This window comes from Arachis ipaensis, chromosome B4, assembly GCF_059453495.1.
Source record: "Arachis ipaensis isolate K30076 ecotype BB chromosome B4, ASM5945349v1, whole genome shotgun sequence".
In the NCBI taxonomy this organism is placed as follows: Eukaryota; Viridiplantae; Streptophyta; class Magnoliopsida; order Fabales; family Fabaceae; genus Arachis; species Arachis ipaensis.
The window spans coordinates 139436436-139464427 of record NC_142439.1 but is presented as its reverse complement, the minus strand read 5'-3'; the positions used below and the strand labels follow the sequence as shown (position 1 = coordinate 139464427).

General features: G+C 35.4%; 2 protein-coding genes and 1 pseudogene across 2 annotated transcripts; 2 read left to right on the top strand and 1 right to left on the bottom strand.

Moving 5' to 3' along the window:
- Positions 1 to 8945: 8945 nt before the first annotated feature.
- Positions 8946 to 11944, top strand: LOC107635219 (uncharacterized). Its single transcript, XM_016338621.3, has 5 exons — positions 8946 to 9499; positions 10336 to 10434; positions 10921 to 10965; positions 11098 to 11235; positions 11351 to 11944. Exons 1-5 carry the CDS (start codon positions 9095 to 9097, stop codon positions 11675 to 11677), a joined length of 1014 nt encoding a protein of 337 aa, XP_016194107.1. The 5' UTR covers positions 8946 to 9094; the 3' UTR covers positions 11678 to 11944.
- LOC107635220 (uncharacterized) lies at positions 11926 to 15186 on the bottom strand. The gene is made up of 4 exons (XM_016338622.3): positions 14790 to 15186; positions 14386 to 14535; positions 13071 to 13132; positions 11926 to 12734 (listed from the first exon to the last, which is right to left on the bottom strand). Exons 1-4 carry the CDS (start codon positions 15184 to 15186, stop codon positions 12171 to 12173), a joined length of 1173 nt encoding a protein of 390 aa, XP_016194108.2. The 3' UTR covers positions 11926 to 12170.
- A 5474-nt stretch (positions 15187 to 20660) lies between these two features.
- Positions 20661 to 24928, top strand: LOC148569442 (chloroplastic group IIA intron splicing facilitator CRS1, chloroplastic-like; annotated as a pseudogene).
- The last annotated feature ends 3064 nt before the right edge of the window (positions 24929 to 27992 follow it).

Here is a 27992-nt window from a genome sequence, read left to right as displayed (position 1 = left end):
TCCCATACCAATTTTCTGAAATTCTTTTGCTATGTGCTTGGGTTATGTCAAAGCAAAGAAAAAAAAAGTTATGGTAACTGACCTTAGTGTGTTAATTGCCAATACTTTAAATTTTAGTTTTATTATTATCATTATTTGATATGTGAATTTATTTGTAACTTAATACTAAGTCTAATTGCATGATTATAGGAAATCACATTATTGTATTTTACCAACAGTGACCATAATAAGTTAAATACCTAAATGTATATGTAAATTTTGTCTTAAAGGACAACGAGGAGATCAATTGCATTTCTTGTCATGTTTTACATAATCTATTTACTATTTTGAGTTAGGAGATATCAAATTTGTATTGACATAATTATTTAATGTCCAAAGTCATGATAATAATCTCAAAGGTACTTATTTGAAGGTTTCTATAAAAAAAAAAAGGGAAAAAGAAGCATACTAATTTTTGGGATAGTTACCGTTTTCGATTTTTTATGACGGTTAAGTTGCCTATTCTAGAATGTGTTGTTATATTTTTAATTTGTGTTTTGCTTTGCTTTCTCTGTTGTTGATTTTGTCTTTTTGTTTATGCATATCCTTGCTTGATGGTACACCTAAGTGTCCTCTAGGGTTTTTGAGGGAAAATATTTGCATATGACCCCTATTAATCTTCAATTCATGGACCTTTCATCTTTTTGTTTCAACTTGAATTTGTTTGACGTGATAGTATTTATGCTTTTATAATTTCTTTTGAAATGTTCGTCTCATATCTTTTTTCGAGATTGTGAAATGATTTTCTCTTAGTTGTATATGTTGTAGATGGATATCCTACCTGATTGTGTTCTTAATCATTCTCTTAAATCTTTGTGAACATTGCCATCGACTTTAGTGGTCATCTCTTGTGAGCTATGCACTCCTATTCAACTTGAATTTGTTTCGACCTAATACTCTATCTTTCTTTTATTGTTTCTATCGAAATTTCTGGATTCATATTTCATTGTTAAGACGTGATTGGACTCTCTTTCTAGCACACTTCGTTGTTTCTGAACATCCATGTTTAATTGCGATCTTACACATCCTTCTGAATTCTTGCGAACATCATCTGAGATGCTTGTTCTTCTCTTCCTAAGTTTTTTATTCCTTTGAGTAAACTCGAGATTCTATTGATTAACGCGTAATCTCTAGGTACAGCGAGCAATACGTTAGTTTTAGGACATGGCGACGTCAAGAAGATTATGAAGTGAGAGTATTTCGAGGAGGAAGTTAAGGAGATTTTAGTACAAGTTGAAAAGTTAGTCTTGATATTTGACTTTCGGATTTACTTTGTGCGGTGCTTCAATCAGAGATCCCCCTCACATCAAATTTCACTTCATGTCATGCCCATAGTTTTACTTTTACATGGAAACTTCATTTCTTTGAATTCATCGTTGGCCTAGGAAGCCACGTCTGATATAAAAAGGGTATGACAGTTTCAATTACAAGTCCATTTCGTGTTTTGTTGATTGAGTTCTGAACTGACTAACTTGATCACTTTTGAATGGCTGTACAAATCATCAATCTCGGTGCTCAGAACTAAGAACTACAAAGAATGGTACCCAATAGAATTCAATGAATCTGGATCTGGATTTTGGTTATCCTCTTCGTCAAATTCGGCACCTCAATCCTTCGGCACCAAAGAGGAAAATGGGCAGAAGGAAAAAATGAAGAACCTACTTGGAACAGTGACTTCTATTCATTTATTCTTAAGAAATAAATATAATGCAGAAATGTTCAGGCACCAAACTAGAGCTGATATCATATTAAATAGAGTATGTCTTGATATTTCTTTAGAACACTATGGTCCTGTTTTGTAACATCTCAAGTTTTTTTTTGAAACATTTTACATATACCCCCTAATTTTTATGAAAATACCTAAACTACCCTTTACCCCTTTTTCTAAACCCTAACCCTCTCCTAACACACACACACGCTAACACCAACGCTTCTCAGTCTCTGGAACCACAAAGAAGGAAAGAAAAGAGATAGAAATAAACAGAGGGAGAGGGAGACGGAAGAAGAGAAGAGAGGAGGGAGAAGAGAGACCGCACGGCAAGGCTTGGTCATGCCGCCGCATTGCTGTCGCGTCATTGTCACAGGGGAGAGAGAGAGATGAGCCCGCACACGAGATTGCGACGGAGAAGAATGGAGATATACCGCCATTACCGTCATGCACCGTCCTGCCTCTGGAGCCAATTGGAACCTTTGCCGTCGAGTCACGCCGTTGCCGTCATTGTCGTCGCTCCGGCGGCAAGCGTGAGGGTCGACCAAGGAGAAATAGGTATGTGGAGGAGGGAGGAGCTCTTACGCCGTCGTCGAGCAACTGCCACCGCCGGAGCTCGCCGTTGAGCCTGCCTGCTTCGCGTTCTGCCCTTGCTCTGCTCCGCCGGGGGCTGAGCCCTGCCTCTCCCTGTTCATCAGAGCTCGTGGTGTTGCTGTGGGAGTCGCTGTCAGAGGAGAGGAACTGCCGCCACCGCTGTTCCATTGTGTCCTTCATCGTTGACGTCGGGCGGTCACCGGAGTTGCTGATGCTCCATCCCTTATTTTCTTTTTCTTTGGTAAGACTAATCTTGTTCTGCCTTGTCTTTCCATAAAGTGCTATTATTGACTCTGTCCTATCCTGCTTGATGTTTATTTCTGTTTTTGCTCAGTTTTTAAACCACTGTAGGCTATTAGATTCGCTGCCATTGTTACTGTGGTTGATCTATGTTATTGATACTAGGGCTGTTGTTGAGGTTGCTGCAGTGAGAAATCGAAGTTGTTGCTACTACCTCGGTCCGAATTTCGTGCTCTTTCATTCCATTCTACTTCAACCTTCCTCACCTTTTATCTTCGCACTCTGGTTCGGTTTCCTCCCTTGGGACCAATTTGTGAGTAGGCTTTACATTTATAACCATTATATTTTTTGGTTTATGCTATTCTGAGTTTTTAATTATATTTACAAAATTATTGTTGAAGAACTTTGATTTGATTAGAATAATTAATTTATTATAATTGAAAAAAATATTTTTATGAAGTTCATATCTTAGAAATTTTACATGAGACTATATATATTTGATGAAGTTTTATATTATTTTAGAACATTTGATTTTACTTGAAAATATGCTTTTGAAACATTGAAGTATTTGTTAGTACTTATTGACTTTGAAATTGTGAAATGTATTTGAAATTATTTATGATTGAAGAAGTTATGAGTTGAGAAAATATTTCTGATGAAAAAGTATTATCTGATTTGATTTGATTTGATTCGATACCTTATATAATTGAAAGATCAAAGTTTGTTGTATTTGAAATTATATGTTTTGAATTGGTTTGGGAGGCTCGTATTAGAAAATCGTAGTTAACGGCGGTTATGACGTTAACTTAGATGCATCTAACTCAGACTCCAGCTAGCAGGGGTGTTGCTAGCCTAACGTGTAGGCCACACGTTAGATCTGATATTCCGTTAGGACACACGAAGAAAGGGCTACCCATAGAGGTGGAGCTGCCCAAGTGTGGACTTTTGATTTGATTTCTGTATGAGAACTCCCTTATTGATTCACTTATTTATATAAATTATTATCTTCTAACCAAAATTATGTTTATATGGTCTCATGTGAATTATAGATGTACTGCCTAGTCTCTGGGTTGCAAAACTCACTCCGTTTTTCTAAAAATATTTTTTAGGAATAAATATTTGATTATGTGAGCTTTTCTATCCAAGAGTAATGATCTGCAATGGGTATCTATTCGTTGTTGAGTTCTTAGACGTCATCTGCTCCATATGTCACAGGCAGGATCCACCCATATTTATTTTATTTTTTTTTGTTTGTTAAAAATACGTAATTATTCATTTTAGACATTGTAAATTTATTTAAAATATTTGTAATTTTCTTATTCAACTTATATTTGAGTCGGTTAGACTTGCTTGGGGATTATATTCCTGAGCACCGGTCATGGCTCATTTTGGGCCGTGACATGTTTGATAAAGTTTTGGTTTTTAAAGAAAGCTAATCCTACCCTCTTGTACTTATGTAAATAGTGAAATTCAACTGTTTCGTCCAAAGTATTTGGCTTAATTCAATTTAACTTCACTATTGAAATTCCAATAATGGCACAAACATGCCACAGCTAGGAAGATTGTATATAAGATATTAATGGGCCAATTCCGACTCCAATGATTAATAAGCAGCAAGATGCAGCTCCCGGAGTTATACATTTTCCAGAGCATGTGCTATTACATTGTTTCAGACCAGGAAGATGCAATTACATGATTGGACAATCTAACTTTACTGTTGACACTATCAATCACACCACTCCTCTGCAACTGTATGTAAGGATAAACCATCAATACTGAAGCAAGCACAACAAAACGAACATGCTTCCAGGTTTGAATCATGCGTTAGCCCTATTGAGACTGGAAAGGATAAACCATCATTTAGCAATTTTCAAAGCACTAGAACATTTGCATGGTTCTATTACAAACTTGGAATCTTATTGTTCTAAACACACCGACTGTACAGAAACCATTTCTTTGCCGATACACCCTTCTTTCTAACCCTTCCTTCTCAAGAAGTGTATGGTTTAAAACCAAAAACAGCTTTGAAATTCAAACTAGCCAATAACACTTTCAACGCCGGGGACTACAATTGCAACCTTTATGAAATAATATGCTGCCGCAGATACCAAGCCAGTCACAAGATCAGCGAGCAAAAGCAGGATGAAAGCTATGAAAACACAGATGATGAACATGAAGATGATTAAGATATCTGGAAGGAACAGAGGAAATGCTTCCTCAAAACTTAGCTGAGTGTGTGATGTTCCTCTAAGTTGGAAACTAAATTGCTTGCTCCTTATGTGTTCCAACTGATAAGAAAGGAAATATATTACTCATCCTCGAACATGCATAATCAAGAAATGTTTTCCAGCTCTGGCCTTTCTCTATTGAGGTGCTTCCCAAATTCATATTTCCAGGATTATAAACAGACTTATCGTTCCTTACCTGACAAAAAGAAATTATGTTTTTACTTGTCTTAATATTTTATGCCCAAAGAAATTTAGGAATTCAATAAGCTCCCATGCATTAATCAACATCTATAAAATTATATCCAAATATTATCAGAAACGTCGATTTACTACCCCTGCAGGTATGATTGATTTACTTCATTTCAGATAAATTCAAAATACACTTGCCGATTCGAGCATTGAAGTGTCTCTTCCAAGCATAGCTCTATTTATTTCCGGGTTGACTCTTCTAACCATTGAAGAGCTTTCAGTAAAGAAAGGTCCAAGCGAGTCATAAACCTAGCTACATGAATCCAAAAACGGGAAACAAAATTATTAGTTTTAATATCACTTATTGGATAAAGCTATTATTAAGAGTTCAAAAACTGTAAGAGTTTTAAATTAATAAATTAAGTGAGAATTCACAAAGTAGATTAACCACCTTTTCTTAATCTAAAATTTAAAATATTAAGGTAGCGAATATATATTTTTATTTGGTGACAGGTATAGTGCTGTACGCGGATCGGATTTGGTATGGTCGAATCGGATCTGATATAATATCCGTGTTTTTTAGTATTAGATCCGATCCACATATTTGCGGATCGGATCGGACATCGGGTATATCCGTATAATTGAACCTTTTCTTTTTAATCATATTTCTATATAAAAGAAATTCAATAAAAATATTTCTTTCACACTTTTAAACCTATTTATTCCTAATCAAACTTTTCCTAAATAACAAAAATAAAATAAAACAATATATGAATAATAACTACTAACTAAAACATGCAAACAAGTAAATATAATACCAAATATATGTATATTTATTTTTTTTTAATTATTATTGTGCGGATCCGCGGATCGGATATGCAGATGCAAAACAGATATCCGCGATCCGATCCGTAAAGAATGTGGATCGTATCCGCAATTTTCGGATCGGATGCTGATATTTACCGCGAATTTATGGATACGATCCGATCCATGAACACCCCTAGTTAGGTATCGAATATATATGAATTTCTCTAATATTTATTTAATTCAAACTTAAACAAAAAAGAAATTAAAAAAAAGGAAGAAGACGACCATAAATGTTTTATATAAGCCTAACTTTTAGCTTCATTTAATTGAACTAAAAAATGCGAGGTTCTGACCAACAACTGCCAAAGCCAAATTCGGCCATTCAGAAAACAAACCAAGAACAAAAAGTTTGAAAATTAATATAAAATCTATGTTAATTGATCATGATTTAACCTTTTCACCTTCCTCATCCTAGCTAGCCATCTTCTTCTTGTGCGGTTTTGTCAGAATCCTTGTCGAGGGGCATAGACTTTGGATTTGACCACATTTAGAAAGATGATCTCCTTGACCATTCCAACGCCATTAGAAGTTAGAACTCTCCTTCTCTTGTTGAAATAATTCTATTTATTTTTCACAAAAATGATTCGGTAATCCCCTCCACATTCCACAACAAATGCCACAAACTTCTTTTTTAAGGGAAAGAAGGAATAAAAATAAAATCAACAAATTAAAATATGAGAAAAATGTAAAATTTTTTAATTAAAAAAAACTCCATTGCACTTAAAATTCTTGAGAGAACGCAAAAGGAACTAATAAAATTTAAAAAAAAATAGAAGAAAAGGCTAATAGAGGAACTAACTTGATGGGAGGAGAATCTTCTAGAGAAGATTAATCAATAATAACATAAATGATGAAACAAAACCAGGCTTTAGTATCTTTTTCTTGGTCAGTTTTTGCTTTTTAGTAACTTATGTACGGTGATTATGATATCCTCTCTCACTCAAATTGAATGCTACCATTCTAACCATCTTCATCTTCATGTGAATAAACCTAATCATATATGTGTGCGTATGATTTAAACAATCTTCGAAGAAGAAATGAAGTTTGGAAACAAAACAACTAGGATAGCATGTTCTGAAAAGTATGATAATAATAGTACAGATGAAATCTTTGGTAACTCACTTGTCCTGATCTTACATAATACAAGTGTTAAAAAAAGGTAAGTAGAGGACTCTTTTAGCTCCACAAATAGCCTTAGATAATTTCTTTTAGCAGAATATGGTGAAGGCCTTGTCTATTTTATATTAGAGTAGCATTTAGATGCAGTTGTAGTAAGCTGAGCTTGTAAGATAAAATCATAAATAAAATTAAAAAAAAAAAAAAAAAAAAACCAAACATGTTATGTGGCTGATTCTTACTAGAAGCAAAATGCATATTTGCTAATAACCCGAGTTAGACATGACATAAAAATATTTATGCTAATAGTCCTTATAAGAGCAAGTATGTATCTACATGGCTACATGCTAACAATATATAGGCCTTCGGCAGGATCGTGAAACTTGTTTGGTTTTAATGTCTTTCTGGATTCTCCTCCTAACTTTCTTTTATTCTCAAGGGTGAAGGCGGCTATGGATTAGTCTACAAGTCTTTATTACAGCACACTGCAAGTAGTAATCTGTGCAGCAAGAACCCAGATTTTTCACCTTCTCTGAACCAAGTGAAGATACTGGAAATCGACGGCTTAAAATATTTTTATTTATTGGGTGTCAACGAAGAAACCCGATGTGCAAGCAAGGAAACTGTGTTTTCGCGCCTTTTATTTCCGCGACACAAGAATAAGGAAATTACAATACGAGTGGCATCATTTGCAATTTCGACTATTATGGCTCTTCATATATCTCTCCTGCTATGTCACCTGCCACTATTCAGCAAACATTTGCCAGATTTCATGTTCCTTGCCCAGGAACCACTAAAAAAATATGGCTTCCGATCCATACTTATTCCCATGCTTGAATTGTTAAGCTACATGGTGCTTGTTTCGGCTGTTGCTTCAGTTCTTCTTCTTCGTGCAAAATTCCCTTGCATGCACTCTGTAATGTTCTTCTCTTGGAGCATCCTCATGATTGCCGAATTGGATAATCCGATCAGTGCACTGTACCTTACAATACTAGGAAATTTTTTCATAGGGTGGTATGCAGTATGCTCCTGAAAAAGCAGCAATCAAATGCAAGGACAGAAGTTGTCTGGCTCAGTTGAGCCCGAGATTTCTCATGATCTTCATCCTTCTCACTTTGAATTATGCACTATATGTGTTACTAAGTGAGAGACTTGCTCTTACTGAGAAAGCATGCTATACCTCCAATGTAAAATAAATGTCGCATATGTGGCTGTGTTTGCTGTTTCTACACTTGTCTTCTTAATTTGAAGTTGTACTGCTTTGACCTCGGTGCAGTACTATGATGTTTTGCTGTTGGTAACTTCTTATAAGTTGGATTGTGTACCAAACTTTGTCATAGAGCGTATAAGTTTATCCTCTGATTTCAGTTGATGGGAGATAGAAATATTTACCCCTTATGAAGAATAGAAGCATAGATATCCGTGTGCTGTGATACGAAGTTGCTAAGTTTTCTCAAATGTGATATCTCGACTTTCAATTATTTGATGCAAGTAGCAAGAAATGTACACCGGAGACTTAATATCTGAGGTGCTGAATTTTAAGAGTAAGTGATATAGTTTTGGGAACAAGAAAAATGGAAAGGCCTAATTAGAATGACAATTTAGTCGTAATATAGTGTGGTAGAAACCAGTAAAGAGTAAACCATATTATTCCACAACAGTTCTAAAGTAACAAGAAACAGAACATAATGCTGTATCGTCTTTTATATAATGAATCCAATGAGTCTGACGTTAATTATTTATAGAGTCCGGAGTACAATCTCAAAGACCAAAATGGTACAATTGGAAACTCAGGGTGAAATTGGTGCAGGGGTTCAATCTGAGGGTCTATTTTGGGGAATTAGTTAATCTGTTTGGGGAAAAAGTGAAAAAAAAAAAGGCAAAAGTGGAAAATGGGTCGCTATTTTTGTTAAGAAAGCAATCAGCTTGGAGTTTAGTTGCCAAGTTCATCATGAAATCCTGCAAATGTGGTTGCTCTTGTTCTCGTTTCTTCACGATCCTCCGTTCCCCAAATCATAGAAAAATTCTGCCTCAATCCAAAAGGAAGAAGAAGAGAACGAAAATCCACAACCCAATTTCCTCTGTTGTTGAAAAGTTTGCACCATAATCTGAAATGGGTCGTCGGCAAAACGACTCAGGTTTCGGTAAATTTACCATTTTGTCCCTCTTCCTGATGGGTGCAATCTCCTGCTTGGCGGTATACCTGTTTCTCACTGTGGTTTTCAGTCCCAACAACACTACTGCATCTCTTTCTTCAATGGAGCATGTTGATGGGGTTGACGATTTGCTGAACCATGAAGAAGGAGGAGAAGAAGAAGAAAGGCCATGTTGTGATGGGGTTAAGCATTTGGAGCTATGGGGTGATGCCGTTAAATGGGGTAGTGATTTTAGGGTAAATTCTTCTAAGGAATGTTGCATGGCTTGTAAGAGGATGTGTAGAGGTGATGGTGGAGCTTGTTTGTGTAATTCATGGGTGTTTTGTGGTGATAGAGATGCATGTGGACCTAGATTTGGTGAGGTATTGCTATGAATTCTGCATTTTTGTTAGCTTAGTACTATTGAATTCTGTACCTATCATAGATGTTGATAATATGCTAATGAAAAGGAAAAAAAATGGAATAATATGATGTATCTAGCATCCAGGTTTACGTTTAGTGTCCTTTTTTTATACCTCATGCATGAGCACAATCATGTTAGTAGAATCATACTTGGTGGCCTACATTGGTTGATCCACTTATTTGATTGGTCAGTTAATTTTGTTTAGGTAACTGGAACTGATGATTTTGAGAACCTTTGACTGACAGCTAGTATAATGTACCTGTCTGTCTATTATCATGTAGCATTTGACAAAGTTGGTTGGTTGATGCAAATACTTAATAGTCTCTTTTTAACTGTCTTACATATAAAAATTCATATTTTTTTCAGTTTTCTAGATCATATCAAGAATGTTTATTTTGTCATAATTAAGCATTTCTTAATGGAATTACGCACCATATCAAGATCCAGGTTCCAGCCTGGGACTCTTTCAATTGCATCCCATTTGAAACTGGTTGGGTTGGTATTCATGAGGTGTATAGAGTAGCTGCTGTTATGTAGCTTCCAGTTGACCAAAAAGATGTGTATGATTTTATTTTATTTTTCTGTCTTATTAAGGGATTATGATTTATATTTTGGAATTTTGATTGGGCATCATAGTGGCTTCATTATAAAGACATACAATTTTAGTAGGTTTAGCATACTATTACTTCAGATGAACAACTCTTTAAGGTCTAAGGATGAGATATTCCTGTATTTGAGGCTTAGAGTTTTAATGCACTTTTCCTAATACGTTTGTGTTACCTACTCTCGTTTCAGTGTTGGTTAAAAAGACAGAAGGATGCATTAAACCCTGAACGACGAGACTTGGGAGATAAAGTGATGTGGACTTCTGGTTTAGTCTTTGATAAGGGAGAGGTAGGATTGCTATATGATGTGATTAGTTGGTACTGCGCATACTAATCTGAGATATCTATCTTTATCAAATTTTCATGGTTTAAAAAATTATATAAGAAGAAATTTACTGAACAAAGTGAAAATGACTACAAAGCCAAGGGGGATAAGGAATCCTCCTTAGCATAAGTACTCTGAGCCTACTGGAGCTAGTGTACATTTATTTAATTTGTTTTCTTCTGTGATCTAGAACTAGAAGAGAAGAGTCACTTAATTATCATAACTGAGTATGTATAAATTGTTTCTTTTTCATAATCTTAAAGTCTTCACATTATTATGATACATCTCATTTCTGTTAGAAATCTTTTTGATATATAATCCACGCCTTATGTTTATGACAAAATATGCTGATAATCTGTTTCCACTATATTGTATCTTGTGCTCTTACTGTCTTAAATGTATGTCTTTCAGCTGTATATTTATCTGTTGCTTGTATGTTTGTACTTTTAGGGAATTGTTGGTCTGGAAACTGACTACGGAATTCTACGTATAAAAGTGAGTATTCTACACATGTTTACGTCATCATGTATCTGACATTCATTGCACTCTTTCACCTTGGTTGTGTTCAGGATGCTGAACACGTCTTCCATTTAGTGAATTGACTCTTATCAACTCTCTATGCTACAGCTTTTTCCCGACTGTGCTCCCCAATCTGCCTCCTACATTCTTGAGTTGTTGGCATTGCCTCACTGCATTGGATGCCAGATTTATCGTTCAGAGAGCCGAGGTAGCTTTTGGGATTCAGAGGGAAACCACATTAAGAAGGTAAATTTCATTATGTTAACAATTGTACAAATTGTGCTTTATCATTCTGATGATTTTTGAGGTTTATGGATACCGGAAACATATTCAGTGTTTATCGATTTGAATGTTGATATAGGCTTCATTTGGCCCCCCTTTTGCGCTAATCCAAGGAACATTTGAATCGATTGGTTCTACATTCAAGGATATCCCAAAAGAGTATTGTCCGACCATAAGAAGAGGATCTGTAGCATGGGTTGGTTCAGGTCCAGAATTCTTCATCAGCCTGGCTAATCATAATGAATGGAAAAATGCATACACTGTCTTCGGTTCCATACCATCTGAAGATATGGAAATCTTGGAGAAAATTGCTCAGCTTCCGACCAAATCAGATGTTTGGAATGGCATTCATGTTGCTGTCTTGGAGAATCCGGTTTCATTACGGTTCCGGAGAATTACCACATAGTGCAGAAACCGTTAGATTGTTTTTCGTTCCATTCATTTATTCTGAAGGTTTATTTTATTCCTGTTTAACTATAGCTGATTTTATATCAAATTGAGTTTATTTCAACTAGTTTGGTAGGTATCTATGTGGATATTTCTTGATTCACTAGAGATGTAGATAAGCTGAAGAGTTCGTTTTAAAATTCAGCTCATTATAAAAATTAACATTCAATGTTAAACCAAAATAACTTGTTTTTGAACATTCGAATCTCATTCTAAATACTTAACACCTATCATTACTCACAAACAACACGACAGTAAAGTCATGTGACAAATACAAATTGGAAGCCGAAGTACCATATGTTTCTTCATTCAGCTATGTTTTTGCGTAGTGAAAGTCTCAAGCATCCTATGCAAAAGACACAGTGATTCACTTATATTTTGAGTCTAGATAAATAACAATAAGTACATCATAACTTTGCATCCCTGGTTTGTGAAGATTGGAAGATGCAAGACTAACTTACCATTTGAATTCTCCTGTTAATGTATTTGTATAGCCATGTAGCATAGACCACCACCAAACTATTCAAACAGATTACAAAGGAGACGCAAACACCCCCTACGGCAACAAACCATATGGCCGGCATCTTGAATGTCTTGCAATTTACCGCAATCCCAGAAGTCTTGCTTGCTAGATCAGCGAAATAATATAGCAGCGAATACATGATTATGGGCATAAGAACACATCGTTCTCCAGGACGCTCACGCCAGAACAGGATCACCCCTAGAATAAAACACCCAATGAAGGTGGCCATATCTACCATCTCCGGAAATAATGTGAAAAGTGCTTGTACATAATTCCGATCGGTGTCTGAAATGTTTCCAGCTTGGAAACCCAATGTGGCAGCTCTCTTCGCGGGTCCCAAGTGAAGACCTTGGGTCAGAGCAGCCCAAGACAAGATAGCAAAACGGAGATTAGGAACCATTTCTTTCATCTCTGACCATAGAGAATGTAGAAATCCTTTCCCAGATGAGATGTTTGTTGTAACAGGATCAACATTTTCAGCGTCTGTGCTTGTCTAAACAAAGAAGAAAAAAAATAAACGGAGGTTCGAATTAATACATTTCTGAATTTTAAGACTAAGTGATATTTTTGTCAATTTAGTCGTAATATAGTGTGGTAGAAACCAGTAAAGAGTAAACCATATTATTATTATTCCACAACAGTTCCAAAGTAGCAAGAAACAGAACATAATGCACCAATGTTTCTAGAACACTTGAACGCCTTCCCCGAGTGTATACCAAGAAAAAAAGTAATCACAAGCTGTAACTGCTACTGAAAACCTTGATCATGGTGATGATAAGCAACAAGATAAAAACTCAGAAGAAGAATAAAGCAAGGAATGGTGTTTTACCGTTTTACTTGAGTTCTTGTGAGCTTGCACCGCTTGTTCCATGTCTCTTCCCAAACTTGTGCCTGCTTAATAATTTGTTCGAGTGGGAATGTGAAGTTGTGAAGTGTGAATTGCTTAATACTGACCCAGTGAACGCTTATGAATCATTTAACATTTAAGTGACATTAAATGTGTTTGTCCTTTTATCTTCTCATTAAAAACGTTTAAACTAAACTTTGATTCATAATTATAGTCATTTCACCTTTGTTAGAGAAAAAAACATAATTGGTGACAAAAAAAAAAAAAAGAGATGATGACTCAACAGGAAGGGTGCGAGTATCTAAATTAATTGTTTGCTGGCTTCATTTGGGTAATTATCCTTTATTTGTTAAAAATAAAAAGACATGATGACTCAATAGATTCAGCCAAACTTAACTAAAGTTCAACATGTATAAAGTGACGTGATGCATTTGATTCTCCATTGCTAAACATACACTTGTATTCTCCATTACTAAACATACACTTGCAGCTAAAGGTAACGCGTTTATTAATGTTGGTATTATTTTGTTGGTATTATCTTATTTTCTGTGTTACCAAAAAAAGAAGAAACTCATACACTATTTTCTTAACATACAGGTAGCGATTCTCTAAATCCATTGCTAAAACTACTACTACCTTTTCTTTCCCATTCTACCCACATCAGCATTGCCTTTTTACATCATTGTACCGAATTCATTGTAGTCTATTCTTTCATTTTGATAGAGATAAAAAAATAATAATAATAAACATGACAAAGATATCAATAGGTGAATGAAATTTGATTACAAATTTTTTAATTATAAGGACTTGATTGACGGCTTTTATATTATCCTAATTGAAAATTGAGTGAAATTATAGAAATTTCAAGTATAATTTAACCATATTAAGCAATCTATTATTATACTTTTCTTAAAATTATGATTCATGAAAATGTAGGTTCGGTTGAGATAAGAAATAAGATGATTCAGAATTAGTACTTACAGCTTGAATTAGGTCATAAATTTCAGACTCATTGAGATTATGACCATATCTTTTATGTTCACCTATCATTACTCACAAACAACACGACACAGTAAAGTCATGTGACAAATACAACTTGGAAGCCCAAGTACCATATGTTTCTTCATTTAGCTAAGTTTTTGTGTACAGTGAAAGTCTCGAGCATCCTATGGAAAACAGTGTCATTCACTTATATTTTGACTCTAGATAAATAACAATAAGTATACCATAACTTTGCATCCCTGGTTTGTGAAGATTGAATTCTCCAATTGCAATTTATGGAGAAATAGGAAAATACCATGGTAAGGGACATTAACCCCTACCTTTAAAGACTGAATATCAGTACTATATAGTCCATAGGTAACAGAATTCCACAGCTTCTTGTGCTCTTCCATCCATTGAATACGTACTACTATGAAGAGAGTACCAAATAAATGAATAGTGAACACTGAATAATCAAACCATTAACTTATTGAACCAAAAAATAAAGCATTATCTTATCAAGAAGTATCACACATGAGTAACTTATAGCAAGACAGAATAAGTTGTTAGGTTTACACACAATACAAAGATGTATGAGTCATCATATATTGTCCAGAGTATGTGTTATGGCATTTGGACTGATCACTACTTCCCTCACTGTCAGTCCTCTCTTGTGTGTGTATAGCCATGCACCATACACCACCCCCAAAATCATCAAACCGGCTACCAAAGAGATGCCAACACCCCCTACCGCAGCAAACCATAAGGCCGGCATCTTGAATGTCTTGCAATTTACGCCAATCCCAGAAACCTTGCGTGCTAGATCAGCGAAATAATATAGCGGCGCATACATCATGAGGAGCATAAGAGCACACTGAGCTGCAGGATGCACACGCCAGAGCAGGATCACCTCTAGAAAAATACACCAAATGAAGGCCGTGATACGTACCATCTCCGGAAATAATGTAAAAAATTCTTTTCCAAAATCCAGATCGGTGTCGGAAAATAAGTTTCTAGCTTGGAAATCTAAGGTGGCAGAGCTCATCATGTTTGCCAACTGATGAACTTGGAACACAGCAGCTCCAAACAAGAAAGCGCTGCGGAGTTTAGGATCCATTCCGTTCATCCCTGACCATAGAGCATGTAGAAATTCTTTCTCAGATGATATATTTGTTGTAAGAGGATCAACATTTTCAGCGTCTGTGCTTGTCTAACAAAGAAGAAAAAAATAAATGGAGATTCGAATTAATACATATAGTATTTGCATGACTAGAAATGAGGTCTGTGTCTCATCCAATAACGATGAGAATGTGATCAGACTAGAAGAGGATGCAAAGCGTAGTATCTGGAAACTAAAACTTTTTGTGTGTCAAATTAGTCAAGCTGTCCAATCCGATCCGCATAGAATCCAAATGCAAATGCCGAGAGATATACGCTGGGCCGAAGCCGCCCAATTGCTCAAAATAAACCTCCAACTCCATGAACCAGCAGGACCAAAAACAACCCAAAAATTAATTGGCATTAGTTAAGTTTTGTTTGGGGTGAGCTTTTTTTCTAAGTTTTTTTTTTTTGAAAATTTTAAAAAAGAATTTGAGTTTGATACACAATATAACACATAATTACATAATTATATCCATTTTTTTAAATGACTATTCATATGTTACGTAATTAGATCCACGTATAAAATTATTATACATTCATAGTGCATCAAAATTAAATTCTTTTAAAAATATAAAGTTAATTTGATTTTAAATATTTTTTAAAACAAAAAAATTATAACTTTTTAAAAATTTATCAAATACACTAAAAAGTAAAAAAAAAAATTAAAAACAAATCTTTTTTAAAACAATTGAGGCACGGAAAGTAACTCTTAGCCGAACCAGAGACATTGCCTTGGGAATCTGCAGCAACTAAACAGAAATATAGTTTAAGAAAGAAAACATTTGAGCCAGGGAGGGAACAGATGAAATCAGTTGTGCAACAAACAACTATCTACTCTACAGACTTGGTTGCAATTTTTTTTCCTACGACTCCGAATTTCCAGCAAATTAATTACAACTTTGATGGCGATGAGAATAACTAATAAGCAAGAGCAGAAGAACAGGCTAGTGCTTACACTGGCACGTGATCCCTCGTTATTATGCCCTGACTTCATTATCATCAATCTTGACTCCATTATTCTTTTTAGAAAGCCAAAAAACTGAGTACACTCTGAAAGATTCAGAACTCAGAAGAGGACCGATTTTATATTGAGGTAAAAGGATCAGACCCCGAATGCGGTTATTTCTATGGTTTGTGTTCTACTTTCTCTTATTCTTATCAGATGGCGATGTGTTTTTTCTTCATTTACTCTGTTTTTTAATCAGAATCAAACAAGATCAAGCCGGCAAACGCGTTTTTTAACTTTTTCTTCAATGAATGAACGAATTCATCGTCCTTGTTGATCTGGAATTCCCTCTCTCAACTTCATCCCTAATATCTTCCATGCTTGGTTCAATGGCCCAACCAATCCTGAATCCCACTGCTGAAGACCAAGTTTTGTTATCTTTCGCAAAATCTTCCTTTTCCTATCCTCTGAAGATGGTGCGCTAAACTTTTATGCGTTTTTTGTTACTGTTTTTGTGTTCATTTTTAGCTTTATTTTAGTAACTGCTGTACCATGATCATGCTGTCCTCTCTTAGAGGTTTTTCACTGAAATTGCAGGAGGAGGGTCATATCCTCCTTTTTCTCCTCCGTAGTTTTCTTTCTTCATTGTGTCCTTATATTACGAGGATGTCTGTGCCAAGTTGTCTCAGATTTTGTTTTGTTCCTCGCTACTATTCTTAACCATGTTCATCATAGTCACCTAATCAGTAATGATTTTGTAACAGAAAATCTATGAAAGAAATGAAGTTTGGAAATAAAACAACCAGAGGCAGCATGTTCTTAACAGTATGATAATAATAATAGACAGAAAATGTTTGGTAGCTCACTTGTCCTATTCTTACATAATACAAGTGTTAAGAAAAAAAAAAAACAAAAAACAAAAGGTAAGTAGAGGACTCTCTTAGCTCCACAAATAACCTCAGAATAATTTCTTTTAGCAGAATATGGTGAAGGCCTTGTGTAGTTTATATTAGAGTAGCATTTAGATGCAGTTGTAGTAACCTGAGCTTGATAAGATAAAATCATAAATAAATAAATAAATAAATCAAACATGTCATGTGGCTGATTCTTACTAGATGTGAAATACATATTTACTAATAACTCGAGTTAGATATGACATAAAAATATTCATCCTAACAGTCTTTATAAGATGCAAGTATATAGATGCATGGCTATATGCTAACAAAGGTTATATAAGCCTTCGGCATCATTGTGAATCTTGTTTGGTTTAAATGTCTTTCTGGATTCTCCTCCTAACTTTCTTTTATTCTCAAGGGTGATGGTGGCTATGGACGGGTTTATAAATCATCGTTCACAGGAAGGAGCAATCTGTGCAGCAAGAACCCAGATTTTTCACCTTCTCTGAACCAAGTGAAGAAGGAAATCAACAAGTTAGAAATTTTTTATTTATTGGGTGTCATCAAAGAAACTATAAATGCAAGCAAGGAAACCGTGTTTTCGCGCCTTTTATTTCCACGACACAAGAATAAGGAAATTACAATACGAGTGGCATCATTTGCAATTTCAACTATTATGGCTCTTCATATATCTGTCCTGCTATGTCACCTGCCACTATTCAGAAAACATTTGGCGGCCTTCATGTTCCTTGCCCAGGAACCACTAAAAAAATATGGCTTTGGATCCATACTTATTCCCATGCTTGAATTGTTAAGCTACATGGTGCTTGTTTCGGCTGTTGCTTCGATTCTTCTTCTTCGTGCAAAATTCACTTGCATGCACTCTGTAATGTTATTCTCTTGGAGTATCCTCATGATTGCCGAATTGTATAATCCGATCAGTGCACTGTACCTTACAATAGTAGGAATTTTTTTCATAGGGTGGTATGCAGTATGCTCCTGGAAAAGCAGCAACCAAATGCAAGGACAGAAGTTGTCCGGCTTAGTTGAGCCCGAGATTTCTCATGATCTTCATCCTTCTCAGTTATGCACTATATCTGTTACTAAGTGAGAGATTTGCTCTTACTGAGAAAGCATGCTATAACTCCAATGTAAAATAAATGTCGCATATGTGGCTGTGTTTGCTGTTTCTACTCTTGTCTTTGTAATTTGAAGTTGTACTGCTTTGACCTCGGTGCAGTACTATGATGTTTTGCTGTTGGTAACTTCTTATAAATTGGATTGTGTACCAAACTTTGTGCTCGATTATTTAATGCTTGGAATATCTTATATATATCATAGAGCGTATGATTTTATCCTCTGCATTTCAGTTTATCGGAGATAGAAATATTTGCCCCTTTTGAAGAATAGAAGCATAGATATCCGTGTGCTGTGATACGAAGTTGCTAGTTTTCTCAAATGTGATATCTCCACTTTCAATTATTTGATGCAAGTAGCAAGAAATGTACACCGGAGACTTAATATCTCAGGTGCTGAATTTTAAGACTAAGTGATATAGTTTTGGGAACAAGAAAAATGGAAAGGCCTAATTAGAATGACAATTTAATCGTAATATAGTGTGGTAGAAACCAGTAAAGAGTAAACCATATTATTCCACAACAGTTCTAAAGTAACAAGAAACAGAACATAATGCTGTATCGTCTTTTATAATGAATCCAATGAGTCTGACGTAAATTATTTATGGAGTCCGGGAGTTCAATCTCGAAGACCAAAATGGTGCAATTGGAAACTCAGGGTGAAATTGGTGCTGGGACTCAATCTGAGGGATCATTTTGAAGATTTAGTGGGAAAAAAAAAAAGAAAAAGACAAAAGTGGAAAATGGGTCGCTATTTTTGTTAAGAAAGCAATTACCTTTGAGTTTGGTTGCCAAGTTCATCATGAAATCCTGCAAATGTGGTTGCGCTTGGTCTCGTTTCTTCACGATCCTGCGTTCCCCAAATCATGGAAAAATTCTGCCTCAATCGAAAAGGAAGAAGAAGAGAACGAAAATCCACAACCCAATTTTGCGTAGTGAAAGTCTCAAGCATCCTATGCAAAAGACACAGTGATTCACTTATATTTTGACTCTAGATAAATAACAATAAGTACATCATAACTTTGCATCCCTGGTTTGTGAAGATTGAATTCTCCAATTGCAATTTATGGAGAAATAGGAAAATACCATGGTAAGGGAATAGGAATGGATACTACTATGAAGAGAGTACCAAATAAATGAATAGTGAAACATTGAATAATCAAACACGTCCATCCATAAACCATTATCTTATCAAGTATCACACATGGCTAACTTTAGCAAGACAGAATAAGTTGTTAGGTTTACATAGTCCAATTTCACTTATTTAAACACAACACAAAGCTGTATGAGTCATTATATATTCTCCAGAGTCTGTGTTATGTCATTTGGACTGATCACTCTTCCCTCACTTTCAGTCATCTCTTGTTATTGTATAGCCATGCACCATACACCACCACCAAAATCATCAAACCGGCTACCAAGAAGATGCCAACACCCGCCCCAAACAAGAGAGTGCCACTGAGATTTGGATCCATTCCTTTCATCCCTGGCCATAGGAAATGTAGAAATCCTTTCTCAGATGAGATGTTTGTTGTAAGAGGATCAACATTTTCAGCGTCTGTGCTTGTCTAAACAAAGAAGAAGAAAAAAATAAACGGAGGTTCGAATTAATACATATAGTATCAAAAATTGTTGTGACCTACATTTCGGAATTAATACATATAGTATTTGCAATACTAAACCAGTAAAGAGTAAAGCATATTATTATTCCACAACAGTTCCAAAGTAGCAAGAAACAGAACATAATGCACCAATGTTTCTAGAACACTTGAACGCCTTCCCTGAGTGTATACCAAGAAAAAAGTAATCACAAGCTGTAACCGCTACTGAAAACCTTGATCATGGTGATGACAGGCAACAAGATAAAAACTCAGAAGAAGAATAAAGCAAGGAATGGTGTTTTACCGTTTTACTTGACTTCTTGTGAGCTTGCACCGCTTCTTCCATGTCTCTTTGCACCGCTTGTTCCATCTGCTAACAAATGCAGTTTCCCCAATCAAATGATCTGTTCCCAAACTTGGTGAAAGATTGATAGACGCGGTTTCTGAAGATGCTTCTCCTTAGGGGCAAACAATGATAAATTTCTCCCTTGTTTTTTTTCTAAACTAGTAGTGAAACTCCATCACGCGAACTAAACATAAATTTCTCTCTTCTTTCTTATTTTAGTAAGTAGAGACATATTAGGATAATACTTTTGGAAAGTTTTCACATGTTCCATTGCACTTTATGGAAACACTGCTATACCTTGTCTATTAAGCGTTTGATTTAATAATAAAATAAACATAAGGTTCAGATTGACAGGGTAGTTTCTCATATGGGAGTATTTCTATGTAGAACACTGTGGAGACTAGACGTGTTGCTCCCTTCACCCAACAATACCACCCTTTTCCTCCTGTGGTTTGATGGTTAGCGTGGATGCTAGCCAGCTGTTATTTATTATGGGAGCCGATCAATGGACAAATTGATTGCAATGATCATATTGCTGGATGTTGGAAACATTGTGGTAACATGTTTTGCTTTGATTGACTGATAATGATGGAAAAGATGGGTAATCTTGGCTAAGCTCCCTGCTTCTGAAGATTTTTTCTTTTCTTGGTTAGGCAATTGTTTAGTTTAGTAGAACTTCCAATTTGGGAGTTGAAGAGTTGAACCAAGGATTTTCCTAGTATACTTATAGATGTTCAAGAACGGAAATTGATGTGAGCAAGTTTGACCTACAAGTAATGACTGACTTTTGATATTTCAAGGGAATGTGCTATAGCATTGCCATATGAAAGCAGGAAATATCTCTTATATGTGTAGTAATTGTATGAATCTTCTAGTATGAATGAGTCTTTTTTGACTTTTGGATAATTATTTCCATTATGTATTGTGTATGGTTCATGTTGTCATTGTTGTGCATCCATGTTATCTGATGGCTACATTAGTGTTTGCTCTGTGTGGATAGATGAAGACTGGTGGTTTGGTTGTCTGGAGTAGGAAGGATACTCATGTTGTATACCGAGGATGCAATTATCAGTTGACTTCTACAAGTTCTCCAAAGGTTTATCCTCTCTATATTCATGGACAAACTAAAAGTCCTTATGAAACGAACATGGTGGAGTCATTTAAATCCAACAATACTAGTGACATGCCAAGCCAGAATGGTAATAATAATGCTTCCACATCAACTTGCATTCAAGAAGTGCATTGCAGTGGATCATTGTATGAGAGGGAGACTGATAGGTTATTGGATGGCTTAGGACCTCGGTTCGTTGATTGGTGGTATCCCAAGCCACTTCCAATAGATGCTGATCTATTTCCAGAAGTGGTTCCTGGATTTAAGCCTCCATTTAGGCTGTGTCCACCTTATTCAAGTGCAAAAATTACTGATTATGAGTTAACATTCTTCAGGAAGCTTGCTAAGCCTTTGCCAGTCCTTTTTGTCCTTGGTATGCTCCTGGATGTTGGTGGTTTGTGGTCAATGATTTATTTTGCTGTGCATGAAAATTACTCAACAGTGTGAGGAGCTATGTTCTATCATATGACTTAGGTTCTTAATCAAGCCACCACATTGATGTCAATTTTGATAGACCACCTAAATACATTAGTAGTTGATGCTATTATATTAACTAATCATACATAGAAAAGCAGTCTCTGTAATAAGAAGTAATTGCTTGAAGATTGATGAATCGAATCAATACATGTATATGAAAATCATAATTAGTTGGCTGTCAACCAATATTAGCTCTCAGAACAAAAATTTAAAGCTATATTCAAAAATACTTTCATGGTTATCCCTTTATGCATAAAGTCAATTAAATCATTTTGTGTGTTTAATGTGTTGGGAATAAGACACCATTCCCCCTTGAGAAAATACCTTTGACAGAGAAATAAAATAGATACAATCACAACACAAGAATTTAACGTGGAAACTCCAATTACCGGAGAAAAAACCACGGCAGTTGTCAAATGACAACCAGAGAATATCACTATGTGAAAATTGTTACACACATAGACTTCTTTCTCTCTAATACCGGCACCCCAGTACACCCACACTCTCTCAAAGCAAATATCTAACTACACCTCACAACACTCTCTAATTAAAGAGTACAGAGGAAAAGAAAAATCAGATACAAGCTTAAAGTGTTTCTGACTGGTGCAAAAACAAATGGAGAACTTAGCCTCATATTTATAGCCTAGGCCACCCACTCCATTTGCTATCCTAAGCAATGTGGGACTAATTCAACCAAATCCTAACAATCTCCACCTTGATTGAAATAGTCACACATCTTCAGCTTCCATTGTCAACACCGACAATTCTTTGCTGCCATTGTCTATACCGACAATCATAGTTCAGAGAACTATCATACTCCACCATGAAAGTATACTCACTTGGAATTAGACCACTCCAAGCATTTCGCCTTGGTACAGATCGAAACCTTGCTGAAAATTCATGGTGCAACTTCCAAATTGGCTTTTCCTGGAAGTTCTTCAGCCATCGACCTAACTCCGCCACACACCTTGCATCTCAACGCCAACCAATGCCCGTGTGCAATTGTGGACCCGATTGCCACAACTTATCCTTATCCATGGCAGTGCGGCAATACCATGAGGATACTTCTTGTCTTCTAGAGAACATCATCCTTCATACCAGAGATCTTCTCCTTCAACGCCTTGTGCAAACCTGATTGTATCAACACATCCTTGACTTGTATTTGCCACAAGCCAAAATTGATTCTTCCAGCAACAACAACAGCAACCAAAGATCAACCTCAAGGATTCTTTTCTGATGTGGAAGGTCAGACTAGGCTGTAACCACAGAGCATACTAAGAATAAATCCCACCGAACCGAAGCTCTGATACCACTTGTTGGGCCAACCGTGGAGAGCTCTCGACAACCGGGGAGAATTCGAGGAGGAATCAAGTGAGAGAACATAAGATGAGAAGACACCACATCCAACTCAAAACCTTAAGGTGTCAAGTTAATGGGTCTCTCATCTTATAAACTCCTCACTCTTCCATGCTTTCTTTGATGTGGGACTAACTTCAACACTCCTCACACTTGCAACACTAACAATCTCCCCCTCAAGTGTGAGCCTCCACATCAAGCATCAACTCCCCCTCTTTCTAGCTCCTCCACCACCACAAGTATTCGTCCATCACACCGCCGCAAAACACCGCGGGACACGCCGCCCGGACCACCTTTGCCGGGAAGACTTTCGATGCTTCACCTTGAATACTCCTTAAACCAGACCGATTAAACCATCGGCTCTGATACCACTTGTTGGGAATAAGACACCATTCCCCCTTGAGAAAATACCTTTGACAGAGAAATAAAATAGATACAATCACAACACAAGAATTTAACGTGGAAACTCCAATTACCGGAGAAAAAACCACGGCCGTTGTCAAATGACAACCAGAGAATATCACTATGTGAAAATTGTTACAACACATAGACTTCTTTCTCTCTAATACCGGCACCCCAGTACACCCACACTCTCTCAAAGCAAATATCTAACTACACCTCACAACACTCTCTAATCAAAGAGTACAAAGAAAAAAAAAAATCAGATACAAGCTTAAAGTGTTTCTGACTGGTGCAAAAACAAATGGAGAACTTAGCCTCATATTTATAGCCTAGGCTACCCACTCCATTTGCTATCCTAAGCAATGTGGGACTAATTCAACCAAATCCTAACAATATGAACTATGAAGGAAGGAACAGAAGACTTCAAGGCTTAACTGCTGCTATCCTAAAGTTGTGGGAGAAGAGTCTTATTGCAAAAATTGCTATCAAGTTTGGAGTTCCAAATACTGACAATGAATCGATGGCCAACGAACTAAAGGCAGGTTTGATAGACAATCTATTGTTCAATATATGCAAGTTTCAAGACATCATAGACTAAATAGGTATATGTTGAGCTTGTGTCATTGATGTTATGCATATAAGGCTATCTGTGCTTCATTGAGTTTGATCTTATTTATTGACTATACTGACTTGCTTTTGGGGAAAAACTGATCACTTTGGTTGTTCTCTCTTGTGAACTTGCTCAATATAATGGTAAGGGCTGTAATAATTCAATTTAGCTAAAATCATCCCTTGCACCAACTTAAAAAAAACAATAATTTCATGATTAGCTTCTATATATGCCTAGTATTTGATAGTGGTGGAAGGGGCAGTGGACTATCCTTTTACATCTTGTATATTAATTGTTTTGTATCAGAAACAAATGTGTATAACTTTGATATCTGCAATGCAGCTTCTAACCGGGGGAGTTATGTTGCTGCTTAACAAGTATTACATAATTCTCTACAGGGGAAACGATTTCCTTCCTAGCAATGTTGCATCTTTGGTGGAAGAGAGAGAATTGGAACTTAAAAGTTGCCAACTTGTTGAAGAAGTTGCACGGATGAGAGCAGAGGAAGTCGTTTCATCTAAGTGATTATGCACAACAAGAAACAAGTACAAGTGAAAGTTTAGCAGAATTTGAGGAAATCCAAACGAAGCTTGAGGATGTAAAAAATGGCAATGCAGATTTAAATATTCAACTGGAAGCAGATTTCAATATCTTTGATGGCGTATTGGAAGGCCTACACCAGCACTGGAAGCACAGAGAAGTTGTAAAGGTCATCACAAAGCAGAGACTAATCAGTCGGGTCATATACACTGCGAAAATGCTGGAATCTTGGTTTCAGTTGACAAACTCAAAGAGGGGCATGCAGATTATGTTCTAAATTACTGAATCATGTTCTTCCTTTCACTTCATCCTCTGCTATCTCTCAACTCATCAACGCATTCATACTCTTACAATCAGAATCAGCACCACCATCCCAATTCCATTCCAATCCCCAAAGGCCCCAACAATTCTCATTCTCATACTTCCTCCATCACCATCAAATTCAAAACTTCAACACCTCTATGGATGAAGTGTCCCCTTCTCCAACCCCACGACATCCTTGACCTCTCTAAGCCCAAAAACAAGAGGCTCAACAAGCGCCACATGGATAAAGAAGAAGAAGAATCTGAGCGTGTTGATAAGGCCCTCCATGAGAAAGAGGTCAGAGGGAAGAAAGTCATGAAGAGAATAGGAGAAATCGTAATTCAGCTGAGATCCAATTAAGTTCTTCTGCAAAAGAAGAAAGCTTTGACTGAACCATCTAATGATTCACAATGTAATCTTTATGTGAAGACATCATCATTGAAATATTTACCTATTATTATTATTATTATGTTCAATAAAAGCAATGTCTATATCATAGATAATAAAAAGTTCGAACTGAAGCCATTGAGAGAATTTAAAGAAGTGAGAAGCAGGAAAAACGTTAAGCACTTTTCTGACTCAGGTGATCATAAAAATATGCCCTTCACTTCAATATGAGTATACAAATCTCTCATGTGAGACATGAGATTGTGTGTTTGCTATGGTCTAGTTCTGCCTTTGTTATTCAATAATAAGGTGTTCTGCCTTAACCTTAACCTTCTTACATTGCACTTGCTACTTGGTATGAATTATGATTATACATCATTATGAAATGGCTTGGATTATGTTATTAGATATGTAGTTGTTGGTATGAGCTCATTAAAAGCAGGATAATGTGCCGTTTTATCTTTAATATTTAGATAAAATTCTAATTTTATTTTTAATGTGTAAAATTTACTATCTTTATTACAAACGTCTTATTTATTTTTATTTATTTTTCTGGTTAAAATTAAATTTTTTCTTTCAAAAATATCATTTCCTCCTTTGTAATTTTCTTTTAAATAATGACAAAAATCATAGTATAATAGTTTTAGTGAGTTGAAAATAAAAGTGTGAGTAGAATAATAGAAATAATAATAATAATAATAATAATAATAATAATAATAATAATAATAAATAATATTTTTAGAAAAAAATTAATTTTGATAAAAAGATAAAATAAAACAAAATAAACATTGAAATAAAAATAAAATGTATTAAAATGTTAAGTATGACACCAATGAGTTAATACTCATATTCGCCTTCTAAAGTTATACTTGTGCTTTTAAAATTTTTATTTACTCAACTTGGCTTTTGAATTTGGCATTTCTAACTCACATTAGTCCTTATTCTTATTTTTACCATAGAATAGTCAATAACATGTTGAGATAGATTGACAATTGTCACACTAAACTCTTTAATAACTACATAATGTGATAATTAAAATTTTTTACCTCAATTTGTTCTTTATAAAACCTTTAAAATTCTAAATTTCACTTAAAGATTTTAAGAGCTTTATAGTAAGCAAATTAATATAAAAAAATTTAATTGTCACGTAGTCATTAGAGAGTTTAATGTGATAATCATCAATCAATCTCAACATATCATTAATAATTCTGTAATAGAAACAAAATTATAGGCTAATATAAGTCATGAATATAAAATTAAAGATCAAATAAGTAAAATAAAACATCAATATAATTTCAGAGACCAATTTAAATATTACCTCAATAAAACTAGAATTTAATCAAAACTTGAAAGTTTAAAATAATACTTTATCCTTAGAGGTAAGGTTTTTTTTTCTAATTCATTAGCGGTAAATGAAGTTTGATTAGAATCTCGTACATACTATTTAAATCATTTACAATTTGCAAGTTATAAATTAAAGAATAATTGCAGTTCAAATGTTCAATCAATTATAAGCATTTAAATATTTTGCTAGCTTTTCTTCAATATGGCTTCACTTTGCATCGCAAGTTAATGGTTACAGAATCTTAGTCTTTATTCCATTCACACAAATGTGACATTGGTTAATTCAAGTACATGTATGCATCCATGCTTTTCCAGCGCCTCCTACAACTTAATCTAGCTGTTCAGACTTCAGATTAGTGACTCGTCAAATCAACTAATAACACACCCTTTTTAATTAAAAGTTTACTAAATTTAACATGCCTATGTAGAAGATCTTGTATCTTATATTCTTATATTCTTATATAAATAATTATTTGATGGATTTTGTTTACAAAAAAGTAGATATGGATAGCTGTTACTCAAAGACTAGCTTTGTCTTCATGTTGGAACTAAAAGAATTATTTATTTATTTCTTTTTATTTTCATAGCATTAGAAACAATTAATAATTTTTTTGGCCAGGGTTGATTAATTACCTTTTTTTGGTGACTAAAATAAATTAAACAAAGAAAAACAAAAGAAACAAAACAAGGGACTGCTTAAATAGAGGGACAGTCCCGTTTAAGACTACTCTTAAACTCCTCCCAAGGTGAAAGAAGCTCCACATGCGAAAGTTGTAACTTCATCGCCATCTTTGCCATAGTATCTGCCACCGTGTTTGCATCTCTCATAATCAAACGAAAGTCAACACGCCAATTCCAATGCATGATATCTCTTATTTTGAGCACCAGTGGATCAATAAACCCAAAACCATCTTGAGTAACAAGATTAAATGCTTCCACACAATCTGTCTCACAAATAACATCTCGTTGACCCACATCCCAAGCTAAGAGATATCCTCTCCAAATAGCAAACAATTCTCCTTGAAGAATACTATTACTCTCAATCATTCCTAAACACCCCCTTTGCCAGCTCCCATTACAATCTCTAATAACACAAGCAAAACCAACACTATCACCCGAACCAAAATAACTAGCATCACAATTAATCTTAAAAGTACCAATGGATGGGGGATTCCAAAAACCATTTAGAGTAGAGGGAATGGACATACGTTGTAATTCAAAAATATTTCTAAGCTCCTTTTCTGAAGTTAATGCCAGACAAATGACTTTTTCCGGAGGCCAAGTTTCGTGGGGATTAAAGATGTCGT